Below are 24,788 nucleotides of genomic sequence, written 5' to 3' on the forward strand. Positions count from 1 at the left end.
CCAAACTACAGTTGAAAATACAATCATAATGGAAGTCTCACTCTACAGACCTGATAGGGAAACCTGACAGGTCTTTCTGCCTCGGTTCATTCTTGACTCCTTTCATAGCAAGAGCAGCAGCCCCAGCTAGAATGTTGTCCAAGGGGAAAGCCAGGTATTCTCACCCAGTTACCCACCAGGCTCTTGTAAAATTGCCAGGATCAGCAAAAGAGTTGGGCAGAAAGCTTGTTTTTTTTTTTCTTTTTAGAAAAAAATTTCATGGATAAATGTAATTAAGAATCATCTAAAGTTGATCAAAACCTATTAGGTATTTGTGATAAATAATTTTTTAAATTTGAATAACTTTCTACAGTACTACTGTGAACTACTTTACTAGGAGTTCTGATTGTGTTCTCAATATGAGATTTCTGTTTTTGTTTTGTTTTGTTTTTGAGACTGAGTCTCGCTCTATCACCCAGGCTGGAGTGCAGTGGCACGATCTCAGCTCACCACAACCTCCGCCTTCTGGGTTCAAGTGATTCTCCTGACTCAGCCTCCTGAGTAGCTGGGATCACAGGCATTCACCACCACACCCAGCTAATTTTTGTATTTTTAGTAGAGATGGGGTTTCACCATGTTGGCCAGGCTGGTCTTGAACTCCTGACCTCAACTGATCTGCCCACCTTGGCCTCCCAAAGTGTTGGGATTACAGGCGTGAGCCACTGCACCCGGCCAAGACATTTCTTTAAGCATCTGCAAAGGCAGAAATTTCAAAATACTGATTTGAAAGGGGAATATTTTACTTCTCTAACTCCACAGCAATGCCCAGGAAATGTCCCACAAACTTCCAATTAATGATAAACCCTTATACCTAGTGATACTTTCACATCTCTTTTATATCTTTTAGTTTGTTGTAAAGTAATTTTTTAAAGTCTGTTAAATCTGGAAACATCTAGAATGTGAGCTAAGCACTAGAGAATATCATACTGTGGCCCATCTTTGGCTCCCAACTTCTAATTAAACTCTTTCAAAATGCACTGAAACAGTTCTGGAAGGATTGGGTTTATGCGATATTATTTATATCCTCCATGGCACATCAACTCCAAATCTCTGGAAATACTTTCAGGCAACCTAACATATTATATTTTTGTATAGGTTTGGTCTGAGTTTCCTCTTACGGGAGAAAAATTTTGAAGACATGTTTCATTGAGATAGCTCAGGATTTCACCACAATTTCATCTAAATCCAGAGTGGATGGAAGGGGCCATCATTTTTTAAGCCATTAACTGTGTGACTTAAACAGATTTTTTAGAGGTGTCAAAATTGACTGTCTTGAGTCTCTCGTGATATACCCTTAACCTTGATCTCTCCTCCTTCTGGCATCTCTTTTATATGAGGAATTGTGGGATCTGTCCCCAGAGGTAGAGCTACATCTCGAATCCATTTTTTCTATTTTTCATCCTCCTTTCTGTACTGCCAGGCTTTCCTAGAAAACAAAAAAGGGGTAGAAAGGGAAAATATACACTATACATTTATTAAATCAACAGGCATGATATTTGGAGACATAAATTTCCTACCCTCAAAAGCTTGCAGTCAGTGTTCCCAAGCTTAACTCCTGAGAAGCCCTGCCACGTCTCCTTCTGATCATCCTGGCAGTTTTTCTCGACTGTCTCTGCTGTTGTTGATGTTCACCTTTAGCCTGATCAGGAGCCACCACCTAATGTATAGGAAGTAGTGTTTGGATCCTGCAGGAAAATGCAGCTTTCTGTGTATTTTGTACCAGGTACTGGATTCAGGATTTTATAGGGACAATCACATTTATACCTGAAACTATTAATTTATATGTTATAAGCAGATACTAGTATGCCCATTTTACAGATAAAGAATCTAGAAAAGATAACTGGACCAAGCACAGGTAGCTTGGCGGCACTGGGGGATATATCTAAGGAATTTGATTCCAGAGTGCGGGAAGCAAATGGGTTTTTCTGGCCTTCATCTATTACATTTGTAAAACAAGATTAACGAAAATGTCCATCTCATTTAGGGGTGGGGTTGTGAGGATTAAATACAACAACACCTGTTAAGTACTTAGAAACAATGCTGGACATCATCATCATTTTTTTTAGTGTTGTTATTTCTAGAGGAGAGTTCTTCACTGCTAGCTGATGTAACAGATGACTTTGAACAGCCATTCTGCTCTTAAAGTTCTCTACTTAATTTGAGAATATGACCCCAAACCAGCTGTAGGTTTGATTATGGATACCAGTGTTTCACTTCACTTGTATATTTTACAGAAAATGAATTCTTAGCCACATTGGATGTTAAGTTAACAAGTATTAGAATATATATTTTTCAACACCGTGGTAAAAGAAAACCCTTCATGGAATTGCTAATTTTTTTCTAGCTGAATTTGACATTCTAACACCATGTAAGTTTTGACTAATAGGACATTCAGGACATAAAGGCTGAAGCTGTCATCTGTACCCTTTTAAGCTCAACTTACATGTATTATGCAGACAGACCTCACTGTTTTGGGAACGGGCCACTGTTGAATGGCTTCTGAAAGAAATCCAGAATAAGCAAGTTATTGACTCAACTCCAGAAAAGAAGAGAAAAAAGAGAATTTGGGCTACTTCAGGTTTCGTTTTGATATGTCCCATGAGTCTCATACAATACATTTTGTATTGCTTTGAAAATAGTTTAGGCAAGTTTTAAACCATACTGAGTTTTCCTCCACTGCCAGCATTGGTGCTTCAGTACTGTGAATTTTCTTTTACCATTAGCAAAGCTGATTCAGCTTTTTGGCTTGAAATTTTAAGATCAAAGTTTAACTTTGAAGGTGTTAATGTATCCCTATCAGAAGCAAAGATACTTTTTTATAATGTCCTAATGCAAAAAGATTGTTCAAATATTGTCTGGCACACTGCCTGCTCCAAGTAGCTCTCAGTAAAGAAAGCCAACTTTGTTACATTTGAAATAAATGGGTTAGTAAAAAATGTAAACATTACCAAAAAATGAAAATAACATATGAACAAATAATCTGTTCTCCTTTTCCTGGATTTAAGACAGTGTCTGCTGCAAGCCAAAGTATGTGGTTGAAAAAGTTCCATCAAACCCATTATTTGGGCTCATAGAATTAAATGTGTCCTTTTTTTTTTTTAAACAAAATTCAGCGAGGCCGGCTTGTGCTGAGAACCTTAAGTGAGGTTGTTCACAAATTTATAGTGTGTCCATTTTGAGATTTCTTCCTCCCCTCAACCCTGAATATTCTTTGCCTCATTTTTGGCTAAATGTCTGAACTCTTCCAAGAGCTCCCTGAGACCTAGAATTACAGATAAATGCTTTCTAACTAGTCTGCCCCCTTGCCATTCTCCCCCACAAATTTGTTGACATTTCTGAGGGGTGCACTCCATGCCTTGTGCCCTCTTTGCATCTCTGCCACCAATACCTTCTGATGAGTCAGCACACCCATAAAATGACAGTTTTTAGGAAACCTACTATGTGCCAGTACGCCTGGTGTATCTGCATACATAATCTGTGCTCCTTTACTGCTGGTGGTGTTTGTCTCAGTTCCAGATAGAGACTTTGAGTTCCCATGGCTAGCGAGTGCTAGAATCTTAAATGTAAACCTTGATTGCTTGAAGTCCCAAACTGTTTTTTGTTTGATTTTGGTTTTAAATAACCATACCTTCTCCAGCGGCAGCAGTGACTCATTTGCAGAAAGAAATATTCCAGCAGCTATCTCCCAAACATATTAACTTGTTTCATTTTCATTCTCCATCCAACACTTATCCCCCTTTCCCATTTTCCCACCTCCTTTACCACTCACCACCAGGACCACAGAACCCCTGAAAGAGGGAGGCTCTTCTGGAATATGACAATGCCCAAATCTTGTGATTATGGAATTCTGAAAAGACCTCATATTTAATTTTGCTAATACAACTGTACATAAGATGTTATTGACTATGTGTGTGTGTATATATATGTGTGTATATATATGTGTGGGGGGGATATATGTGCATATATGTGTATGTGTATATATGTGCATATATATATGTGTGTGGGTATATATATGTGTATATATGTGTGTGTGTATATATATCTATATAAAATAATAGAAATTGTGTGCCTTTGGGATTTGCACTGAGAAAATGTGGCAGATCATGATTCTTCTGTTTTCTCACATTAATTAATTTAAATTATTTAGAAAATGGGCCCAACATTAGCTTTCTCTGTGGTTCTGGGTAACAATTTCTCACAGGCCTTAGTTGTTACCTTCTCCGAACTGTTGATTTGTAATTTGCTTTTTTTTTTTTTTTCTATTATACTTTAAGTTTTAGGGTACATGTGCACAATGTGCAGGTTTGTTACATATGGATCCACGTGCCATGTTGGTGTGCTGCACCCATTAACTCGTCATTGAGCATTAGGTATATCTCCTAATGTTGTCCCTCCCCCCTCCCCCCCACCCCACAACAGTCCCCGGAGTGTGATGTTCCCCTTCCTGTGTCCATGTGTTCTCATTGTTCAATTCCCACCTATGAGTGAGAACACGCGGTGTTTGGTTTTTTGTGCTTGCGATAGTTTACTGAGACTGATGGTTTCCAGTTTCATCCATGTCCCTACAAAGGACAAGAACTCATCATTTTTTATGGCTGCATAGTATTCCATGGTGTATATGTGCCACATTTTCTTAATCCAGTCTATCGTTGTTGGACATTTGGGTTGGTTCCAAGTCTTTGCTATTGTGAATAGTGCCACAATAAACATAACGTGTGCATGTGTCTTTATAGCAGCATGATTTATAGTCCTTTGGGTATATACACAGTAATGGGATGGCTGGGTCAAATGGTATTTCTAGTTCTAGATCCCTGAGGAATCGCCACACTGACATCCACAATGGTTGAACTAGTTTACAGTCCCACCAACAGTGTAAAAATGTTCCTATTTCTCCACATCCTCTCCAGCACCTGTTGTTTCCTGACTTTTTAATGATGGCCATTCTAACTGGTGTGAGATGGTATCTCACTGTGGTTTTGATTTGCATTTCTCTGATGGCCAGTGATGATGAGCATTTTTTCATGTGTTTTTTGGCTGCATAAATGTCTTCTTTTGAGAAGTGTCTGTTCATGTCCTTTGCCCACTTTTTGATGGGGTTGTTTGTTTTTTTCTTGTAAATTTGTTTGAGTTCATTGTAGATTCTGGATATTAGCCCTTTGTCAGATGAGTAGGTTGTGAAAATTTTCTCCCGTTCTGTAGGTTGCCTGTTCACTCTGATGGTAGTTTCTTTTGCTGTGCAGAAGCTCTTTAGTTTAATTAGATCCCATTTGTCAATTTTGGCTTTTGTTGCCATTGCTTTTGGTGTTTTAGACATGAAGTCCTTGCCCATGCCTATGTCCTGAATGGTATTGCTTAGGTTTTCTTCTAGGGTTTTTATGGTTATAGGTCTAACATGTAAGTCTTTAATCCATCTTGAATTAATTTTTGTATAAGGTATAAGGAAGGGATCCAGTTTCAGCTTTCTACATATGGCTAGCCAGTTTTCCCAGCACCATTTATTAAATAGGGAATCCTTATCCCATTGTTTGTTTTTGTCAGGTTTGTCAAAGATCAGATAGTTGTAGATATGTGGCATTATTTCTGAGGGCTCTGTTCTGTTCCATTGATCTATATCTCTGTTTCGGTACCAGTACCATGCTGTTTTGGTTACTGTAGCCTTGTAGTATAGTTTGAAGTCAGGTAGCGTGATGCCTCCAACTTTGTTCTTTTGGCTTAGGATTGACTTGGTGATGCGGGCTCTTTTTTGGTTCCATATGAACTTTAAAGTAGTTTTTTCCAATTCTGTGAAGAAAATCATTGGTAACTTGATGGGGATGGCATTGAATCTATAAATTACCTTGGGCAGTATGACCATTTTCACGATATTGATTCTTCCAACCCATGAGCATGGAATGTTCTTCCATTTGTTTGTATCCTCTTTTATTTCATTGAGCAGTGGTTTGTAGATCTCCTTGAAGAGGTCCTTCACATCCCTTGTAAGTTGGATTCCTAGGTATTTTATTCTCTTTGAAGCCATTGTGAATGGGAGTTCACTCATGATCTGGCTCTCTGTTTGTCTGTGATTGGTGTACAAGAATGCTTGTGATTTTTGTACATTGATTTTGTATCCTGAGACTTTGCTGAAGTTGCTTATCAGCTTAAGGAGATTTTGGTAATTTGCTTATTTTGAGAAAGCCGGTTGTATATTCTGAGCAGCCTCTTCCTGGCTGAATTGAAGGCAATGAGAGAGACTGGATGTCTGCCTACCCAGTTCCTCCCAGCATGCTTCCTTCTGCATTCACTGCTGCCACTGGAGAATATTTAATACCAAAGTCAAAATAAGTGTTTAGGAGGCTTTCAGTGGTGGTTTAAAATAATTACCATGGGGGCTTTGGTAAAAGCCTTTATCCAGAAAACTCTTTAAATTATATAATTATATCCTTCATCCCACTCTTCCTTCCTTTCCGTGGATTTGTCTGTCTTTGCTACATGTCCCCACCCCCCATGCTGAAACACAGACTGGACACAGATTCAGCACTTTGCTGCCTCTCTCTGCATTGTACCCTAAGTGAGACTAGATGCCTCACAAGCAGTTATTTCCCTGATGGAACCTATCATAATCCCAAATCTCAAACCTCTGTTGAGGGGCCAAGAACAATTTACCCAGCACTACAACTTCCTCTTTGTACCTGCCTCCATTTTGTGACCCTTGACCTTTTTCAGATGGCATGACCCTTCTGGGAGATTGGACCACTTCCTCGATTACAGTATTCCATATCTACCCCCGTCCTGGGAAACCTATATTTGTGTATCAGCAAAGCATGGAATTTTTTTCTCTTTTCCTCTCCCCATTATCTTTAGCAATATACATTGATTAAATACGTTCGTTTGGCCACCTTCCACTAAGCTGTTTGGAGGACCTCTTTGACCATGTGTTTTTAATGACTTCACCTTCTGTCTGCCTTACCCATTTTGGAAAAATTACTTTATATTGGTTTAATTCTATACACATATGTTTTTCAACATTATGTTCTAGTACGGGCTAGGAGTTTGGAAATACCAAAGCTTTTTGATCAAAAACTACATTAAAAAAACTAATAAATACAATTTTTTAAAATAAATTTTAATTTTATAGTGTGTCAGGAGGTTGCAAGGGAACCATGTCAAAGAGAGCTAGTGATCCTGACTGGGATGAATACTAAATGGGCCAGTTGTACATGAATGTAGTTTCTCCCTACTCTCAGGCATACGTTCTTTGACTACCGCCTGCAGTAGCTAGAGGAGTATTGATATATGTGTTGCGTAGGGGTATATGGAATGCCCAGTGTTCCACTGAATCAATAACACATTGTAGAAAAGCAAGTAATACCCAATGGTTTATCCATGTGTTGTTATGGGAGCCATAACTCACTCTTTAAGAACGTGCTAACATTGTCCATACTTGATATGGTCATAATGTATTATTAAGAATGTTCCTAGAATGTTCCGTTAATTCATAATTTTAAAGTGTGAACATTTGGAGAGTGTAAGAGTAGAGACAGAATGAAACATTATTGGACCATAAATTTGTAAATACCTCATGTCTTAAATGATGATGAGGTGGGGCCACAAACCACCAAAACAGCTAATAAAATATGTGTTAGTTTAAGATTCTTATAGATATCCTCTTATTTGACATTTTAAATTAATTTATAGTAGATTTTAAAAGGTAGAGCCTTATCAAACTAAAGTGAGGTGCTGGTGGTGTTTTTGTTTTTTATTCCCAATAAACGTTCAGTTCTCTGCTTTAAAAACAAAACCTAAGAATGAACTCAATGGTGTTGTGTCTGAAGGGCATGTCAGCAAAACAAACCCTAGGTGTCGTCTTTATAATTAATTATTTTAAACCAAATACATACATTGATGTGGTCACCTATGCAGAACCATATAGATAATAAAAGAGAAATGCCACGTCAGTTTATAACTTTCCAATTATTTTCAGTTAAGAATTCTATCAGGTTGGAGACAGAAATTAAGAGATAAAATCAGTGGTTAGTTGTATAAATATTTGTCCTCCTACCATGTACAAAGAGCTATATGTCACATGAGACTAGATAATGCTATCTTTCCTAGATTGAGAAGACAGGTTTCCAGAAGTAGCTGATAGTATTGAATGTTGGCAGTCAAAAGGTAAATTGAAATAAAATTGCCATTGGGAGATTTCATAAGAAAACTTAAAATTATCCCAGTAACATGAGATGAAGTCTCACTCTGTCGCCCAGGCTGGAGTGCAGTGGCGTGATCTCGACTCACTGCAACCTTCACCTCCCAGGTTCAAACGATTCTCGTGCCTTAGCCTCCCAAGTAGCTGGGATTACAGGCACCTGTCATGTCACAGCCGGTTAATTTTTGTATTTTTAGTAGAGACAGAGTTTCACCATGTTGGCCAGGCTGGTGTCAAACTCCTGACCTCAGGTGATCCACCCACCTCGGCCTCCCAAAGTGCTGGGATTACAGACATGAGCCACCAAGCCTGACCTCTTTTTTTTTTTTTTTTTGTGGCGCAATCTCAGCTCACTGCAACCTCTGCCTCCTGGGTTCAAGAAATTCTCCTGCCTCAGCCTCCTGAGTAGCTGGGATTACAGACATGTGCCACCACACCTGGCTAATTTTTTTTGTTTTAGTAGAGAAGGGGTTTCACCATGTTGGCCAGGCTGGTCTCAAACTCCTGACCTCAAATGATCTGCCCTCCTCGGCCTCCCAAAGTATTGGGATTACAGGTGGGAGCCACCGTGCCTGGCACATTTCTTGTTAGTACCTTTGTTAGACCTGATACCAGAGGAAGGGCAGAACTAGCCTTTCCTGGATGTCACTTCATGCCAGGCACTGGACAGGGCACTTTATTCACAAATAAAGGAGTTAGCACATCTTATCACTATAATCACTCTACAAAATAGATAGTAACCCAATCTTGTGAATGAGAAAAATGTGATTCAGAGAAGTTAAGTCACCTGCCTGAGGAAAGACAGCCAGTACGCGGCAGAGCAAGGATTCAGAGGAAACCTTTCTGATACCACACAGTTGGCCTTCTAGAGTCAGTCAAACCAAAAAAATTACATTAAATCATGAGGAGGTACATTGAAATACATACATACCTCTGGCGAAGAGTTTATGAGAGGCCATGAAATGAATTTACCCATAATACTTTTTGATATGTGTGATATAATCCTTTCTAGAAGTCTAAGCCCACGTAGCTGCCCAAGATCCAAAAGGGTTTTGGAGTTCTTGCTGTCTTAAGTAAGTGGTTGAAACGATTTCTTATTTCTTGTTTAACTTTTATCATTCATTAGGGAATTTTTTTCAAAATAACATTTAATTTTCCCTTTTCTAAGAAGGTGAAAAATGTTTGATTAGCTTATCTTTACCATACTGTACATCCACCTGAAGTTGACGAAAACCTGGAGTTCTGAGCCATAGGGTTTATTTCGACTTCTGAAACTTAGTTCTTTACAATGTGACATTTTATTTTCAAATGTTATCAGTGTCCAGAACCATTGTATGCACTCTCACGGGCCAGCCTGGACTTTCTCACATCTCACTTTTTTATGGCTGCACGTCTGTATGATACAGGCAGACCACTGCTTTCTCTACACTCTGGTAATTTGTGTGTGTCTGCTGACCAGCTATAAAGAGTTGTGTCACAGTGGCTCTGCCTCCGCCTCCAGTTACCTCGTTTCAGTAGAGTCACCATCTTTGTTCAGCAAGATTTCTGAAGGTGTTTTAGTAACATTCTGTTGCGTTTTTTCCTTTCTAAGGAAGGGAAGTGAAAACAGAAACTTGTGTTGCTGATACTGTAGAGGGAAGCACAGGCTTCCTGAACTTATGTTCATTCTGACAAAGGTGAAAGTTGTATATCTTCCAAAAGTGATTTGTTGTTAGTTCAGATCGTATGCTCATTTGCTTAACTGGTGGTGAACTCATGAAGAAAAATAGCAAATCCAAGAATAACAAAATTGTCTTAGTTCATTCAGGCTGACAAAAGTACCGTGGACTGTGGGGGCTTAACACCAAGTATGTTTCCCACATTTCTGGAGACCAAGGAATTCAAGATCAAGGTGGCAGCAGATTTGGTGTCTCTTGAGAGCCTTCTTCCTGGTTCATAGACGGTGTCTTCTTGTGTCTTTGCATGATGGAAGAAGAAGGGAGCTCTCCAGAAATACTTTAAGGACCCTAATCCCATTCGTGAGGTCTCCACCCTCGTGACCTAATCACTTCCCAAAGACCCTACCTCTTAATGCCATCAAAACAGGAGTTAGGATTTCAACATATGAATTTTGGCAGGATACAGACCCTCATTCCATAATAGAAATACATTATTAAATGATGTATCTGAAACTCAAAGTATAACACAGAATTTTGAATTTTTTTTCCTTTCTGGGAATAGAATCCTCCTTGTAACATAAGATGCTGGATACTTGTTTGTGTTTGGACCTAAATGCCAAAGTATACTTTAAATAAGTATAGACAGGCTTTTTCCTTTTACTTTTTTGTTTAGGGTTAGCCTTGCTGATAGACACCCTCTGGGACATATATGAGAGAGCACATGTTATTTACTGAAGCCACAAATAAGTAATTGCAGCCTCAGAGCAAGATCTGGAAGCCACTACCATTAGCTGCTTCATGTCGGACTATTTACCCATAATCTTCACCTCGTCTCTGCTCTGTGAACCCCTGGCTAACCAGTCATCGAGTCAAATGCTAGAGGCTTTGCTTTTCCTTTCCTTAGGGATGTTTCCACATTCTCTACTAGGGTGTTCCTTGGATTCGTTCCTAAGTAATACTGTCTTTCCTGTAAACCTCAGCTAGAAAGCTGAAAAGGACCATTTTTATGCAGGTGCTTTCTGCAGCATTACTTTAGAGGCCATCAAAAACACAGTCCTTAGGTGGCCTCACATGTTCTTTGCACATCTGGCCTGTGGGTTCGTTAGCTTGTTCCAAGCAGAGTTTTGCCAAAATGAAAATGACAGCTTGCATGCTATGATACTTTCCAAACAAATCAGGGCTTTTAATTTATTTCACTATGAAACTGTGTCAGATTTCATTGTCTAGGGCACCCTCACATCTCACTTTTTTTATGGCTACACGTTTATGATATAGGCCTGTTTTTTTTATCAAGGGTTTCCTCAATATTAATGAAAAAGATTGCCATAAAGCTGCTAGTCTCTGATTTCTCAAAGATTGCTGTTACATTATTTTATTGGAGTTTATTATATGAACATATTACCTGTTTGGGCAGGTTATATCTTAATGATTCAATGTGAGGAATTCTACTTGGCCTCATTATCTGCCAAGCATGTTACTTTATTTTTATTTCCCAAGCATGTTTCTTATAAACCAAATAAATATTATTTCTCCTTGGCCCACTGTTTTACAACCAAGACTAAGTAGCTGATCTAATATATATTGTATTACATTCATTAGACAATTTAAAATATTTGAGACCGAAGTAGATGCTAGATCATAACTACCTCTTTTTCATTTTCTCTATGAGATAAGCACATTAGCATTTTCTTTATTCTAAATCAGAGTATTTAAGAGTATACAGGAGTTTTACAGGCAGCAGAAAACAATCCTTAAAATGGTCACACAAGAAAACCACTTTAACTTCCTATAAGATATTCTCCAATCATTAATAATTTGGTTATTCTCTTATTACCTTTTCATCAAAGACCTCTGTTCCAAAGGGAATATAGACATAAATAGATAAGCTACTCGACATCATGCTACCTTGTATAAGTATACTGTAAATGAAGTATTTCAGGGATCCAAAAGATAGAGGTATTGATGTCACCTGGAGGACTCAGGGAAAGTAGGGTCAAGGGAATGTGTCTTGGTTTATTTGTTCGTTATTTTTAGAATAAGAAAATTGTGACCTTTTAGGTAGGCTTAAAGAAAAAGGAAACAGTGCCAATGGGGAGAATGAAGATGCAAAGAGAAGTGAAAGAAACAAAGGTGAGAAGGCAGCTGTTACCCCAGCTCAAGAACTAGAGGGGATTAGGTAAAGGGAAGTTTTGAGGTTAAGGAAGGAAAGTTAAGGGAATTCTTTCTGCTATAAATGTATAAATGTTCTCAGCAAAACAGGCCAATGTTTGCCGAAGTGACAGGGGCCAAATTTGGACTCTTGAGGAGAGAAGAAAAGGTCTGGAGTAGCCTCTGGGAAACATGGAATCCACTAGGCATGGATAAAAGACTAGACCAGCGGTGATGAGCAGCCACATAAGACGGAGCTGTAGTAGATCCTGCCCTCGCAGTGAGGTGGCTTTTTTCTGTGTTAATGAAACAGAACCCAGAGGTTGTGTTGGATGTGGCCTAAATGGTGAATTTGCAAGGCAAGAAAGCATGGTAGGAGGTTCAGGCTAAGGGCTTCCAGTGAGCACTGGGCTCTGTCTGTGTGGTGCTGTGGGTATGGGAAGAGCAGAGCAGAATGGTTGTCCAGAATGACCACACAGGGTGCAGGTCAGGGAAGGGGCACGAGAATCTCACTTTCCACTGTGGCTCCCTCCCTCGCCTGGCTGAGTGTTTGAACCCCAGCCTTTCCTCTTACCTGTCCATCTCCCCAAATTGCCTTTACCTTGCAATGTCTCTGATGCTCGTGGACTTTCAGCCCACAAGTGAAAATATGCGGAACAAGGAAATAGAGATCTTTTATTTCATTGAGCCTGTGGTCTTTGATCCTTTTTCTGATTTAGCTTCTCATTGCTATATTTTCACTTTTACAAGTCACTAAGTTTCAATATTTAAAAATTTCCCCCTTCAGTAGCCAAAAAAACAAAACAACAGCTAATATAGTAATAAATTTATCCTTAGCTACAGGAGATAAGCTTCAATGCAATGCAGCCATAAAGTATGGCTCCTGAACTTAGGGGAGAAGCAATAAAGTTTCATAAATAAAAGAATTTGAAAATACTCCCGGCAGTAAATAAGGATAAAATATAACTGGCAGCACACAGCTAACAACGGAGCTTACAAAAGAAAACTATAAACTAAAATGAGAAAATATTTGCAGCTTTTGTTGTTGTTGTTACCTTGCACCCTAGGTGGGCTGACGAGTGAATTCACTGTGAGAAGTTTTTGACTCACCTTCTGAAATGTTATTTCTATCACATCTCTTGACGCCTTCTGATTTGCCAGAGATCTGTGATAGTCACCAACAAAACCTAGGGGTACTGATGTCATGAATTTAGAGAATTTTCAATAAATTTTAAGGTGTTAGAGAATGCCTTAGAAAGGAGGCAGAGTGGGGACCATGGGACTGCATACCCCACGTTGGTTCATGAGGGCGTTTCACGGTTCTGGGGTTTACTTGACTTTCAGTCTTATTTTGCAGCTGAGCTTTCAAGAAATTCAAAGTCCTCCTGAGGTCCGTCTCAGGTTTCATTTCAGGTTTTCAGCTCAGAAATCACTTGGGCAATAGCTTAAAAGAAAGTACAGAGGCATTTTAGTGAGCAATGCCTTTGTTTGAAAGTCTGTTAAAGTAATGGATTATTTGTTCCCTAGAAAATTAGGGAGCAAAGAGAAGACCTCTCTCTGTGTGTCTCTCTCTCTCACTCTTTCTCTAATCAGAAGTGATAATAAAGGGGGAAATGGAGCATTGCCAACGGGATGAAATCAGCATTTATCAATGCTCTCATTCAATAAATATGTATTTCCTGAGCATCTGTAATTGCAGACACTGCCTTTGTTGCTGGGAAACAGGTTTAACGCGGTCTTTCCTGTCAAGAAACTCAGGGTTTTGCTGCAGTAGAATGAGTTACCCTTGGTAGCTTGGACTGAACCTGGGAGGGTTTTTGAAGGCAGCGGACGATCCTCTGGAGAGGAGGACATTCCAGGAAGAGGGAAACAAAAGGAACCAAGATTGTGAAGGGCACTGGGAAGGGAAGTTAGGCTCAGAATGTAGGAAGCCTTACATGCCATTTTAAGGAGTTTGGACTTTATTGTGTCAGCTGTAGAAAGCCCTAGAAAATTTTTAAAGCAAGAAGAGACGAGATTTGTGTTTTAAATTTGTTTTATGAAGAGAAGTCTCTGTTGGTGGTAAAGACAAGATGAGAGACAGATGATGAGGGCTCAAGGGAAGCAACAGAGGGACTGGTGTTGGCATTCCATTTCTAACTTGCTGTGCCTGGTACTGTCTGAAGTTTGGTTTGTTGTTTTTTTGCTGGATTGTATAGAAAAAAGCTACTGCAGAAATTTAATTCTCACTTTGATGTCACTACTTAATAGCCACATATTTCTAAGCAAGGAACTGAAACTCTCCTCTGCAGAATGGAGTTAACAGTAGTGCCTCCTGCTCAGGGTGGTAGCAAGTGTTAAGTTAAATGTTGCATCTTATGTGTAGCCCTCAGAACTGTGCCTAGTGTGTAGTATGTGCTAAATATTTTTTATCAGTTCATTGACTTATTTGTTCATTTAATCTATATGAATTTACTGTAAGATAATCCAGGGGAAATCTATTATAGATTGTCATTAGTAAATTTTGCTTGTGGAATTATTACCAACATTTCTCACTTCTTTAAGTCCTCTTGGGCCAAAAATTTCCAGCAGGAAACAGGAGGGTGAGGCTTGTAAATTAAAACAGCTACTCTCCCCCCACCCCTGATGTAAAGTGTGAGCAGAAAAGTTTGCAAAGAATGCTGCTATATGGTGGTCCTTTGTGTCACTGTGTGTAATGGAGGCAACTGTTAAGTGAAGCTTCAGCATTAGGAAAGTTGGGCAGTCTTTCTTTATAGTTCAACTTGCTTCTATTATTTTGGTAAAAGGATTCTGATATTCCAGAACATAGTGTGAACCACATTTGCATACAAATGTAAAAACACCTTCAAAAATCCCCAACATAAAATTCTAATTACCTATGCCTTTGCTTCTCTGTGAAATAACTATACAATGACTATATATATATATATATATATATAAAACGACATGCTTAAATTAGAACAATAATTGTAAATCCCATGAACATAATAAAAATTGTTATATAAGTGTACTGTATTTTTATTGTAGGTATATTTTATTATATAAATATGTATATTTGTATTTATTTTATAAATCACTGTAGGCTTAGCACTCGGAACAGAAATCTGATAGGAGGGGAATTACTCATTATATTTCCTTGTGCCAGGCCAATGTTGTGTTTCTTCACCATGGTAGGGCTCTCGTGAAATAGGAAATTGGCTCCATTAGGTTATAGGAAGAATTTATAGGATGTGGGGAGAAAAACTAAATATACTGAAACTTTATCCCTTTGAAGAGCTGGGAAAGCAGTTCTTGACAAAGGGAGACAAATAGTTGAGGTGAACAAAGCTGTCTTGACACTAAAGGCTTTTATTGTCCCTGAAAGTGAACTCTTCATTGATAGAAGGGGTTCTTTTATTTGATCCATCAAGATTACCAAGTCACAGGTCACCATCCCCAACTAAATACAACATCATGAAATCATGATTAAAATTACAAAAGCCAGTTCATAAAAGTGGCAAGAGTTTACAGATTGTGCATTTCTTCCTCTTAGTTACTAGGAGTTACATTCAATAGCACTGAGGATTTTTGAAAGAATGCCTGTAAATTATTTTAAATTACAGTTTGCTTAATGAAATGATACATTCTGAGAAACATGACATTAGGTAATTTTGTCATTGTGTGAACATCACAGAGGGTACTTGCACAAACCTAGATGGCATAGCCTATTCCAGACTCAGGCTACATGACATAGCCTATTGCTCCTAGGCTACAAGCCCGTACAGCCTGTTATTGTACTGAATACTGTAGGCAGTTGTAACACAGTGGTATTTGTATATCTAAACATAGAAAAGGCACAGTAAAAATATGGTCTCACAATCTTATGGGACCACCATGGGATAATCAGTCTGTTGACCAAAACATAGTTACGTGATGCATATATTCCCCAACTTTTTCCCTTGATACATAGAGAAGCAACTTTGACTAGCTCATAAATTAACACAATTTTTTAACAAAATAATTTACTGAAAATATGTTTGCAGTATTGCGATTGCATGGTCGTGTAAAAAGTAAGGTAGAGGTTCCTCTTCAAAGACTTTCCTCCCCGTCTAATTAGGAATAAATAGTAATTTCTCTTAAAAGCAAAATTTATTCAAAGACCTGTGCTAACATTCTTAAATATATGCTAGCCATAATAAATCAATGTACTTTATGTTCCTAGCTCCCACAATTTAGCCTAAATATTTGCCCTGGCATGCTTACACTGGTCCAAGCAAGCATTAGGTCATAGCCTGTTCCTCTTCCTTATTTAAAAGTGTTTTTACCTTTCTCAGCATTCCACAAGTTACTTCCTCCTTCCTTTGTTCTCCTTTACCTTTGCCTCTTTTAAAAGGTTCTAAGTTGCTAGCCAATCGGGACAAATACAGAATGTGAGGTCCCATTCCAGCCAATGGAAACCGGACACAGCAGTAGGGTGAACGTGTCAGGTTATAAACGACCCTGTCTCCTTTGTTCAGTGTACTCTCATGGCAAAACTGCTGGCGAGTGTACCCTTTCTGCAAAAAGTAAAAATGGCCTTACTAAATAAATTTATGTTCAAGTGCTATTTCTTTACGGCACCAGGGAACAAGCATTTCAAACAATCGTGGTTAGAATAATGAGCAAAGACTACAGAATCACCTGAGGAACGGGTGACTTATAGTCTAGTCCCAACCCTGCTAGGAACAGATGTGTGACTTCAATCAAGTAACTAACTTTTTCTGATAACAATTGTCTGGGCTCCTGAAGGGCTAGTGAGAATCAAATGACTGGAAGTATGTGAAAGCAATTTGAAACATAAAAAGCACTAAAAATAACTAAATGTAGTTGCCAAATATCCTTAAGGCATCGTAGTAGAACAAGTGGGGGTAAATGTTGATGGCATTTTTGCTTGTTTAATATTCCAGGGAACAAGGGAAACTCTCAGTCGTCACTGTACTACCCTTGGTGATGCTCTCCGGAAAGAGAATGATTTTGCTCTTATAATTGATGGGAAAACCCTCAAATATGCCTTAACCTTTGGAGTACGACAGTATTTCCTGGACTTAGCTTTGTCATGCAAAGCTGTCATTTGCTGTCGGTAAGTTCTCCTTATCATTGTCAGATTTTAGTAAAGAGTGACTTGATCTAAGTTCTTGATTTATAAACATCAATGAAAGTAATCCAGAGTTTACAAATTTAGATTACTTACTAATGTGTTCACTCAAGACTCGAGGTTCAGAAACTGGGATGGAATTTGTTAGTTTTAAAAAGTGAGTCCTAACAATCATTAACAAGTATTGTTCCTCATTTGAATCGACAGGTTTCTTGCCATTATCTTTGTTTAAAATTCATTATCTACCTGCATTTTCACCTGGGTCGTTTCTTTAAAGGTCCTGTTTTCTACATTTAAACGCTTGATCCAGCTGCTAAGACTTATTTTGGGGAAATAGCATGTTGAAAGATGCAAACTGAATCATTTTCCAAATAGCTGGGCATTTTTCTGAGAGGTATTTATTGACTATACATTCCTTTGCCCTCTAATTTATAAAATTGCCTATATCCTAAATTAAAATCTCTTGAGTCATCAAGGCCTAATTCATAGAAATGCATTTTTGTCAACGACATAGCTCCAGTCCTTCCTGAGTGTCTTTTGTAAAGGAATCTTCCCCATATTTACGTATAAATTGTTTAAACTCTGTCTTCCTAAGACCTAAAGTAGGTTCATGAATATGATAAATATGCCCAGTCTCCTCTTTTCTGATCACCATGAAAACTAAGGATTTCCCCTTTGTCATTCACTATTGAATCTTAGGAGTTGATCAGTCTAGATCCTGGGTAGCAATTTCTCAAATTGCCTTCTCTTCCTGGGACATAAAATGTTAGCAGAGATTCTGGAAGATTTCTCAGAATCTGTGCTTTTGGTATTATCTTTAAAACTATTCTATGTGCTTTTATCGTTTTCTTTAAAAAGACATTTACTAATAAAGTTATGCTTTTTATACCCTTTTTGTCTGGGTTTATTCACTTAAATATTTTGTATATGATATTATTTATGAATTATAAGCTATACCTTATAGATATTTCCTAAGTTTCAGTTGAGATATACTTTCTGAAATATAATTTAAACTATTCTCAATATCCTTTATAAGCATCATTTTAGCCTATAAAATTATACCATATTCAGAGACTTAACAGTTGCTTATCTTTCCCAGGAGCCTAATTATTTTAGTCATATAATTTCTTTTTCTTTTCTGTGGTATGTATTAACAAATAATATTACTATAAAGTTCTTGGACAGTATATTGTACAGATGTTTAATATTAGTCATCAGGCTCTTTGCTTAATCATAAAGAGATTGGAAATTGTTTTGACTCATTTTTACTGTGGTATTCTCATGCTTTTTAAAATTTACTTTTACAGTGATTTTGCTGGACTCCTTGCAAATATCTTGACTGTGACTAATGTTCAATTTTGACACTTCATCAGAATAATGTGCCAGATTTGGTCACTTAATCACTTTCACTAATGGAATCATAAGAATCAACAAAAGATTGCTCAAAAGCACAAGTGTTGTGATTGCTGGCTCCTAGTTGGAAACAACATGAAACAGAATACAGAAGTATTTAGATAAAATGGCCAGTTCCCTAGAGTCATCTGTTATGTGCCTACTTTCTGTGTGCTGGGCACAGTGTGACACATAAAAGATGAGTAACACTTGATACCTGCTCTCCTTCATGTATCTTTCAAGTCAAATCACAGTTTGGTTTGAAAGATGTGGGAGGCCAATTTTCATATTGCAGTAATTGCAGCTGAGCCTCATTCTTAAAGCATTGCTTAACACAGTACCTCCCACCATTCTTCAAAAAGTCGAACCACAAAATTAAACAATAGCAGAGGGAGAGAAAAACTAGAAAGCAGAGTCAAGGGAGAAAAAATATGTTCTGTGCTTGTGAAATTCCCTCCCGAAATCCTTGTTCTGGATGCTCACAAGTCACATGGACCTCAGGGCTTCTCCAGGCCCCAGGCCCCTGGGAGGGAATCACACCCTGCCATGCACGTGCGGCTCAGCTCTGAAACCGAGCTTATAAAGATGTGTGTGGCCCTTCCTCCCTCGGTTCTGTTTTATGCATGTTTCAAGACCATGAGGTCCCTACGCAGACACTGAGTTTTATTTCCAGTTTTAAGGTTTTTTTTTTTTTCTTAAGTCACATATCTTTCCTCAGCTTTTTTCTTCTAATTACCTTCATACTCTCTCTTTTCCCATAAGGACTGTGGTTCAGCTTCCAGCATGTTTGAGAATTGGTCTAAGCCCATAATTACATCAGTGCCACTGCCGGATTTATGTCTGTGCACCTTCTTGGCCTGGTGCCTCTTGGCATTTAAACTATTGGCACAGACCATCTTCTTGTCATTTTGCTTACTGACCTCAAAGTATAATTTCCATGATAATGCTTCTATCCCTGGATAGGAATAGGTGGGCCATTCTGTGTATCATTCTTTCCAATTAAACCCAAGTGTCGCTCCTCGTTTCTCAGATAATTACAATCTCCCGGCCTCAGGAAATTCTCTATTTTACTCCATTAGAAGATAGACGCTCCAGATAAATAGCGATTATTATTTCAAAATACAGTTCGGTACTGTTTCCCAAATTCGTTTATGTTCATACTGGCTTTATGGGCTTTTCTCTCAAATTTAAACTATTTTTCAATCTACTGCTTGTCATTCCACACACATGCAGATAATTCAGAATCTGATCTTCCTCTGCAGTCTTCTCTTTAGCCCTAGGTAGAGTGGAAGTAGAGGGGAAAGCCTTCCTATAACAGATAATGAGTCTCCGTATTAGTTCCATCCTCAGGATTGTATCAGCCGCTTTCTTCCCGGATACTGTCAGCATACAGGGCAGAATGAGGCAGTTTTTAGTGTTTGCCTCATTGACACAGTTATGAAGATGAGTGTTGTCCCTCCAGAGTCTTTAGCTGAATTGAAAGAAACAGTTGTTCCCAGGCAGCAGACATTATGTCTCTCTCTTACCACTGTTTTCTGAAGGAAATTTTCAGAGACAGAACTAATCCCCCCCACCCCAAATTTATTCAGGGCTCTGGAGTCCTGGTGGTTTTGGTTTCCAAAGTATAGATCGAATGTTATGCCTCAAATATTTTTCTTAAGTATATAAAACCCAAGATGTAGAATGAAATCTGTTCTTAACAGTCTAACAGCACTGTATTTTCTTTTCTTTTTTTTTTTTTTGTTTTTTTTTTGTTTGTTTTGTTTGTTTGTTTTTGGAGACAGAGTCTCTGTCACCCAGGGTGGAGAGTGCAGTGGCATGATCTCAGCTCACTGCAACCCCCACCTCCTAGGTTCAAGCAATTCTCATGCCTCAGCCTCCCGAGTAGCTAGGATTACAGGCGTGTACCACCATGTCCAGCTAATTTTTTGTATTTGTAGTAGAGCCTGGCTTTTGCCATGTTGCCCAGGTTGATCTCAAACTCCTGAGTTCAGGCAGTCCACACACTCAGCCTCCCAAAGTGCTGGGATTACAGACATGAGCCACCGCGCCTGGCCAACTAGTGTTCTTTCGTAGGTACTGTGCAGCTACATAACTTGAATGCATCTGATTTATAGATAGTTTCTGATTCATTTTCCCAGTTATAAACATAAACTGCTCCTTTATGGCTCTTCTTCCCCTCTACGCCCTCACTCAAGTCCACTGATTCTCATGATTTGGTGTGATCACGGATACTTTTGGAGAATAAATGAAAGTTATAGACCATTCCCTCCAGAAGAAGTACAGATGCACACAAACGTGTAAAATTGCATGAAGCCCTTCAGGGGTTTTACAGACTCACTGAAACTCCTTGGAGAGGTAGACGTAGGGAAAAAAGCTTGTTCTAAGACTCATGGAGATTTATGGATACAGCTGAAATCAAGCAGTATCCCAGGGAGTAACTGTACTAAGTAAGTAATTCCTAGTCTCAGGGACCAGTGCTTTATGCCCTCTGGTCGTACAGTCTGTATAATTGGTATAAAAGCATTTTATCTAGAGATTCACAGAATGCTTGTTCTAGCTCTACTGATTTGGCAGTTTGGATATCTGATGGAATCTCTCTGGCCTTGGTTTTGTGACCTGTAAAATGAAGAGATTGGAAAATCAGTGATTCCTATCTTCCAGGGAACCCAGATATAGAAAGCAAATAAAACTGGACCAGCTTCGTCATAGTAGGGTGGGAAATACACACATGCCCCCTTCCTGGGTTATCTTGTCCTGGTTGGAAAGCTGCTGGGCCAGAGGACCTCTCATAGCCCTTTTAGGTTTTGGATGAAAGTTCCCTCTGTTGGCCACTCTGCTGGGAATAGTCTTTCTACTGCTAGGATCAGCTTAATTTGGGGAGCATCTGTTCTACCTCTTTTAATATTCCCTCCAGAAGAGAGTGGGAATGTTGCAGTGAAGTATTACTGTGTGTTAAATAGCGTGTGGTTTCTGAGGTCCTCATCAGTTCACATAACCCAGCCTTTCAAAGAATTTTACATTTTTCTGTAGTTGTCAGTTTAGTTTAAACATATTTTGAAACTTATGTTCTGTGACAGTTGGTTGAAAATTGTCTTAGAGCCTCCAGCTTTTAGACTGTCTAGTAATCATCATTCTTCTACATAATTTATGTACTCATGTCTTCTGAAAAGCAAAAGTTAAATTGAAGTAAGCATTTTTTCCTACTTGCAACATCTCTAATCAAAGTTTAACCCCCTTTTAGGCCATTTTCCCTATAGTGTATAAAAAAACACTTGACTTCAGTGAGTGTTGTCATTTGGGAGTGGCATTCCAGGCAAAACCTTTAACCTTACTCCTATCAAGGGGTCCTGCAAGAAGTCTAAAGGGAAACTGAATATTTGCTGTCATAGCATGAGTGCATTAAATAAAGGCACATCTACTTCTTAAATCTTTAGAGATTGTCTTTAGCTTTAAGAATTTCTCTAAATATATGTTCTACTTAAAAAGTAGTCATAAAGCACAAATGAAGCTAATAAATGCTCAACAGACATTCCTTTAAGGAAAAAAATTTGTGAACACCATTGGATGCCAAGCAGATGTTTGGCTTTGAAAAGACTTACAAACTGTTAATGAATGTCAACCCTATATTTGCTTCCAAGGAAATATGAATAAATGTTGGAAATGTTGAGAGAATATTTCTTTCATACGTGTACAGCTAAAAGAGGACACACTGAATACACTTTATAACTTCATAAAGTGCCAATAGTTTGCTTTAACATAATAATCATCTGCTCAGCCCTGCCCATCTCCTTTGCTACTCCACCTTGACTGAGTAGTGTTAAAGGAACTGCAATAACTGTATTACAGCCTATTAGCCAATTATGATGACCACCACCAGGGAAGTCTATATTTGACAGTAAAATGTCTAAAAATATATAAGAAATCTAAATGCTACAGAAGCCTACTGTAATTCAACATTTCACAGTTTTAGGTGTGACTCCTTTTAAGTAAACCACCATCACCATTGCCGCCATCACAAGTACACACACACACACACACACACACACAAGCAGAACTGCAGATTACATAATTCTGATGAGCTAGGTAACCTGTAATGGAAAGTACATAAAGTATAAATGCACCCACTTGGGATTTTCGCAAAGTGCACACACTCCTATGACAAGCTCCCAAGCAGGACCAGCCCCCAAGGAGCCCCTCATGCTCCCTTTAGTTGAGGAGCCTCCCAAAGGTAACTGCTACCTTGATTTCCATCACCATCCTTCTTCATTTTACTATTTTTCTGTTTTCTTTCATACTAACTTTGAATAAACATATATACCTTCTACAACCACATCCAAATTCTTGATGACTCTTTTCTGTTCCGCAAATTTTAAATGCAGTGCTCTGTAGCTTTCTACTGAAGGCCTCCCCAAAGCTTTACAAAGTCAGTCATCAGTACATCAGCACTCTCCTCTATTCTTGAGTCAAATACAAATCTGCCTAATAGATTGCTTACAGTTCTCTGACAGTTCTGATTTGCTAAGGACATGACGTGTGGAACCTATGGCATTTCTCTGACCTGTCAGCCTACTGACCTCATTGTGTGGGAAAGGGAAGCAGAGTTAGCTTTGTGTAACTGGTTCTCCCTGAACCCATGATGGTTTCCAGTGATTACTTCCTTTTCGGTAAACCCATCTGAGCCATTTTGACTTAGAACAAGTTAAAGAAGGGCTTGGTGTTTTGAGCAAGGTGGGGCATATATTTTCTGTACAGGGACAGATAGTAAGTATCTGTAGGCTTTGCAGGCCATGCAGCTTTCTCTCTTACAGCTACTCAACTCTGCAGTTGTAGCATGAAAGCAGCTCTAGATGATATGTGAATGAATGGGTGTGGCCATGTTCCAATAAGACTGTAAGTACAAAAACCGCTGCTGCTTAAATTTCTCCCTGGGGCCGTAATAAAGTGTCTGTAGCTCATGAATGAACATGGAAGGAGGTAGTTAAAACAGAACTTTCCTGCAATACTGATGGAATTCATGCTAAGCTCTCCTAGTCTCTCCAAGGAGAGTAATTTCTAGACTGTTCCTTTCTTTTCTCAAAAATTGAAACATTTCCTCATCTCTCCTCACTGGCAGGTGTCCCTTTCTCCACAATTCCTTGAAAAAATGGACTTTTTTTATGGTGCCAGGTGCACAATCTGGTGGCTCCATTAAACATATCCGTGCCATTGGAACCAAGAAAATCCCTAAAAATAAGGACATGAATTTGTTTTACAATGAGGTGTCCATACATATTTACACATAGCAGCAAGACAGAAAGGAAGAACCCAGGGCCATAAATATCTGACCCTGCTCTGTCACTGCAGTGCCTTCCCTCTGTTCTAGGAAAAGCCCCAGCAAGGTGCTAGAGGACATGCTAGCAAAAGAATGAAGAAGATCTGCAAGCTAGCCATCTCCCTAGAGTCTTGAACTAAAGCAAGTTGCTCTTTGATTTTTATGTGTTGTGTGTGTGTGTGTGTGTGTGTGTGTGTGTGTATGTATTCCCCTTATCCCCAGTCCCATTCTATTTACTTCACCTTAGCAAAAATATTCTCAAGTGTTTCATATGTTGCCATCCATTTGCTGTACTTTAGTCGTATGTATGTGATTCTGTGAAAAATATCTATTATATGTGTATTGAATTGAAGAAAAGCTTTGTGTTTATAATGACACTCCAGTAAATAATTTTTTTGAGATGGAGTCTCTGTCACCCAGGCTGGACTGCAGTGGTTCAATCTTGGCTCACTGCAACCTCTACCTATGCCACCCCCCAGCCCCAGACTCAAGTGATCCTCCTACCTCAGCCTCCTAAGTAGCTGGGACCACAGATGCATGCCATCACACCCAGCTAAGTTTTTGTATTTTCAGTAGAGATGGGGTTTTATCATGTTGCCCAGGCTGGTCTCAAACTCCTGAGCTCAAGGGATCCACCTGCCTCAGCCTCCTAAAGGGCTGGGATTATAGGCATAAGCTGCCTGCCCAAAAAATTTTTTACCTTTATTTTTCTACATGTTTTTGAGACATATCCATGTCACTATATGTAGAACAAATTTATTTTTTGTTTGTTTGAGAAGGTAGAGTCTTGCTCTGTTGCCCAGGCCTGGAGTGCAGCCTGATCTTAGCTCACTGCAGCTTCGACCTCCAAGGCTCAAGCTGTCCTCTCACATCAGCCTCCTGAGTAGTTGGGAAAACAGGCCTGCGCCACTACTCCCAGCTAATTTTTAAACTTTTTTTTTT

General features: G+C 38.9%; 1 protein-coding gene across 6 annotated transcripts in view; it reads left to right on the forward strand.

Moving 5' to 3' along the window:
• Window positions 1-24,788, forward strand: part of ATP8A1 (ATPase phospholipid transporting 8A1) — a 250,631-nt gene that overhangs the window by 156,914 nt on the left and 68,929 nt on the right. For all 6 annotated transcript variants that reach the window (XM_032135949.2, XM_032135950.2, XM_032135948.2 and 3 more), the window contains one exon: window positions 16,953-17,125. In XM_032135949.2, the coding sequence (XP_031991840.1) occupies window positions 16,953-17,125 (173 nt within the window). The remainder of the gene's footprint in view (window positions 1-16,952; window positions 17,126-24,788) is intronic.

This window comes from Hylobates moloch, unplaced genomic scaffold (assembly GCF_009828535.3).
Source record: "Hylobates moloch isolate HMO894 unplaced genomic scaffold, HMol_V3 SCAFFOLD_17, whole genome shotgun sequence".
Lineage (NCBI taxonomy): Eukaryota > Metazoa > Chordata > Mammalia > Primates > Hylobatidae > Hylobates > Hylobates moloch.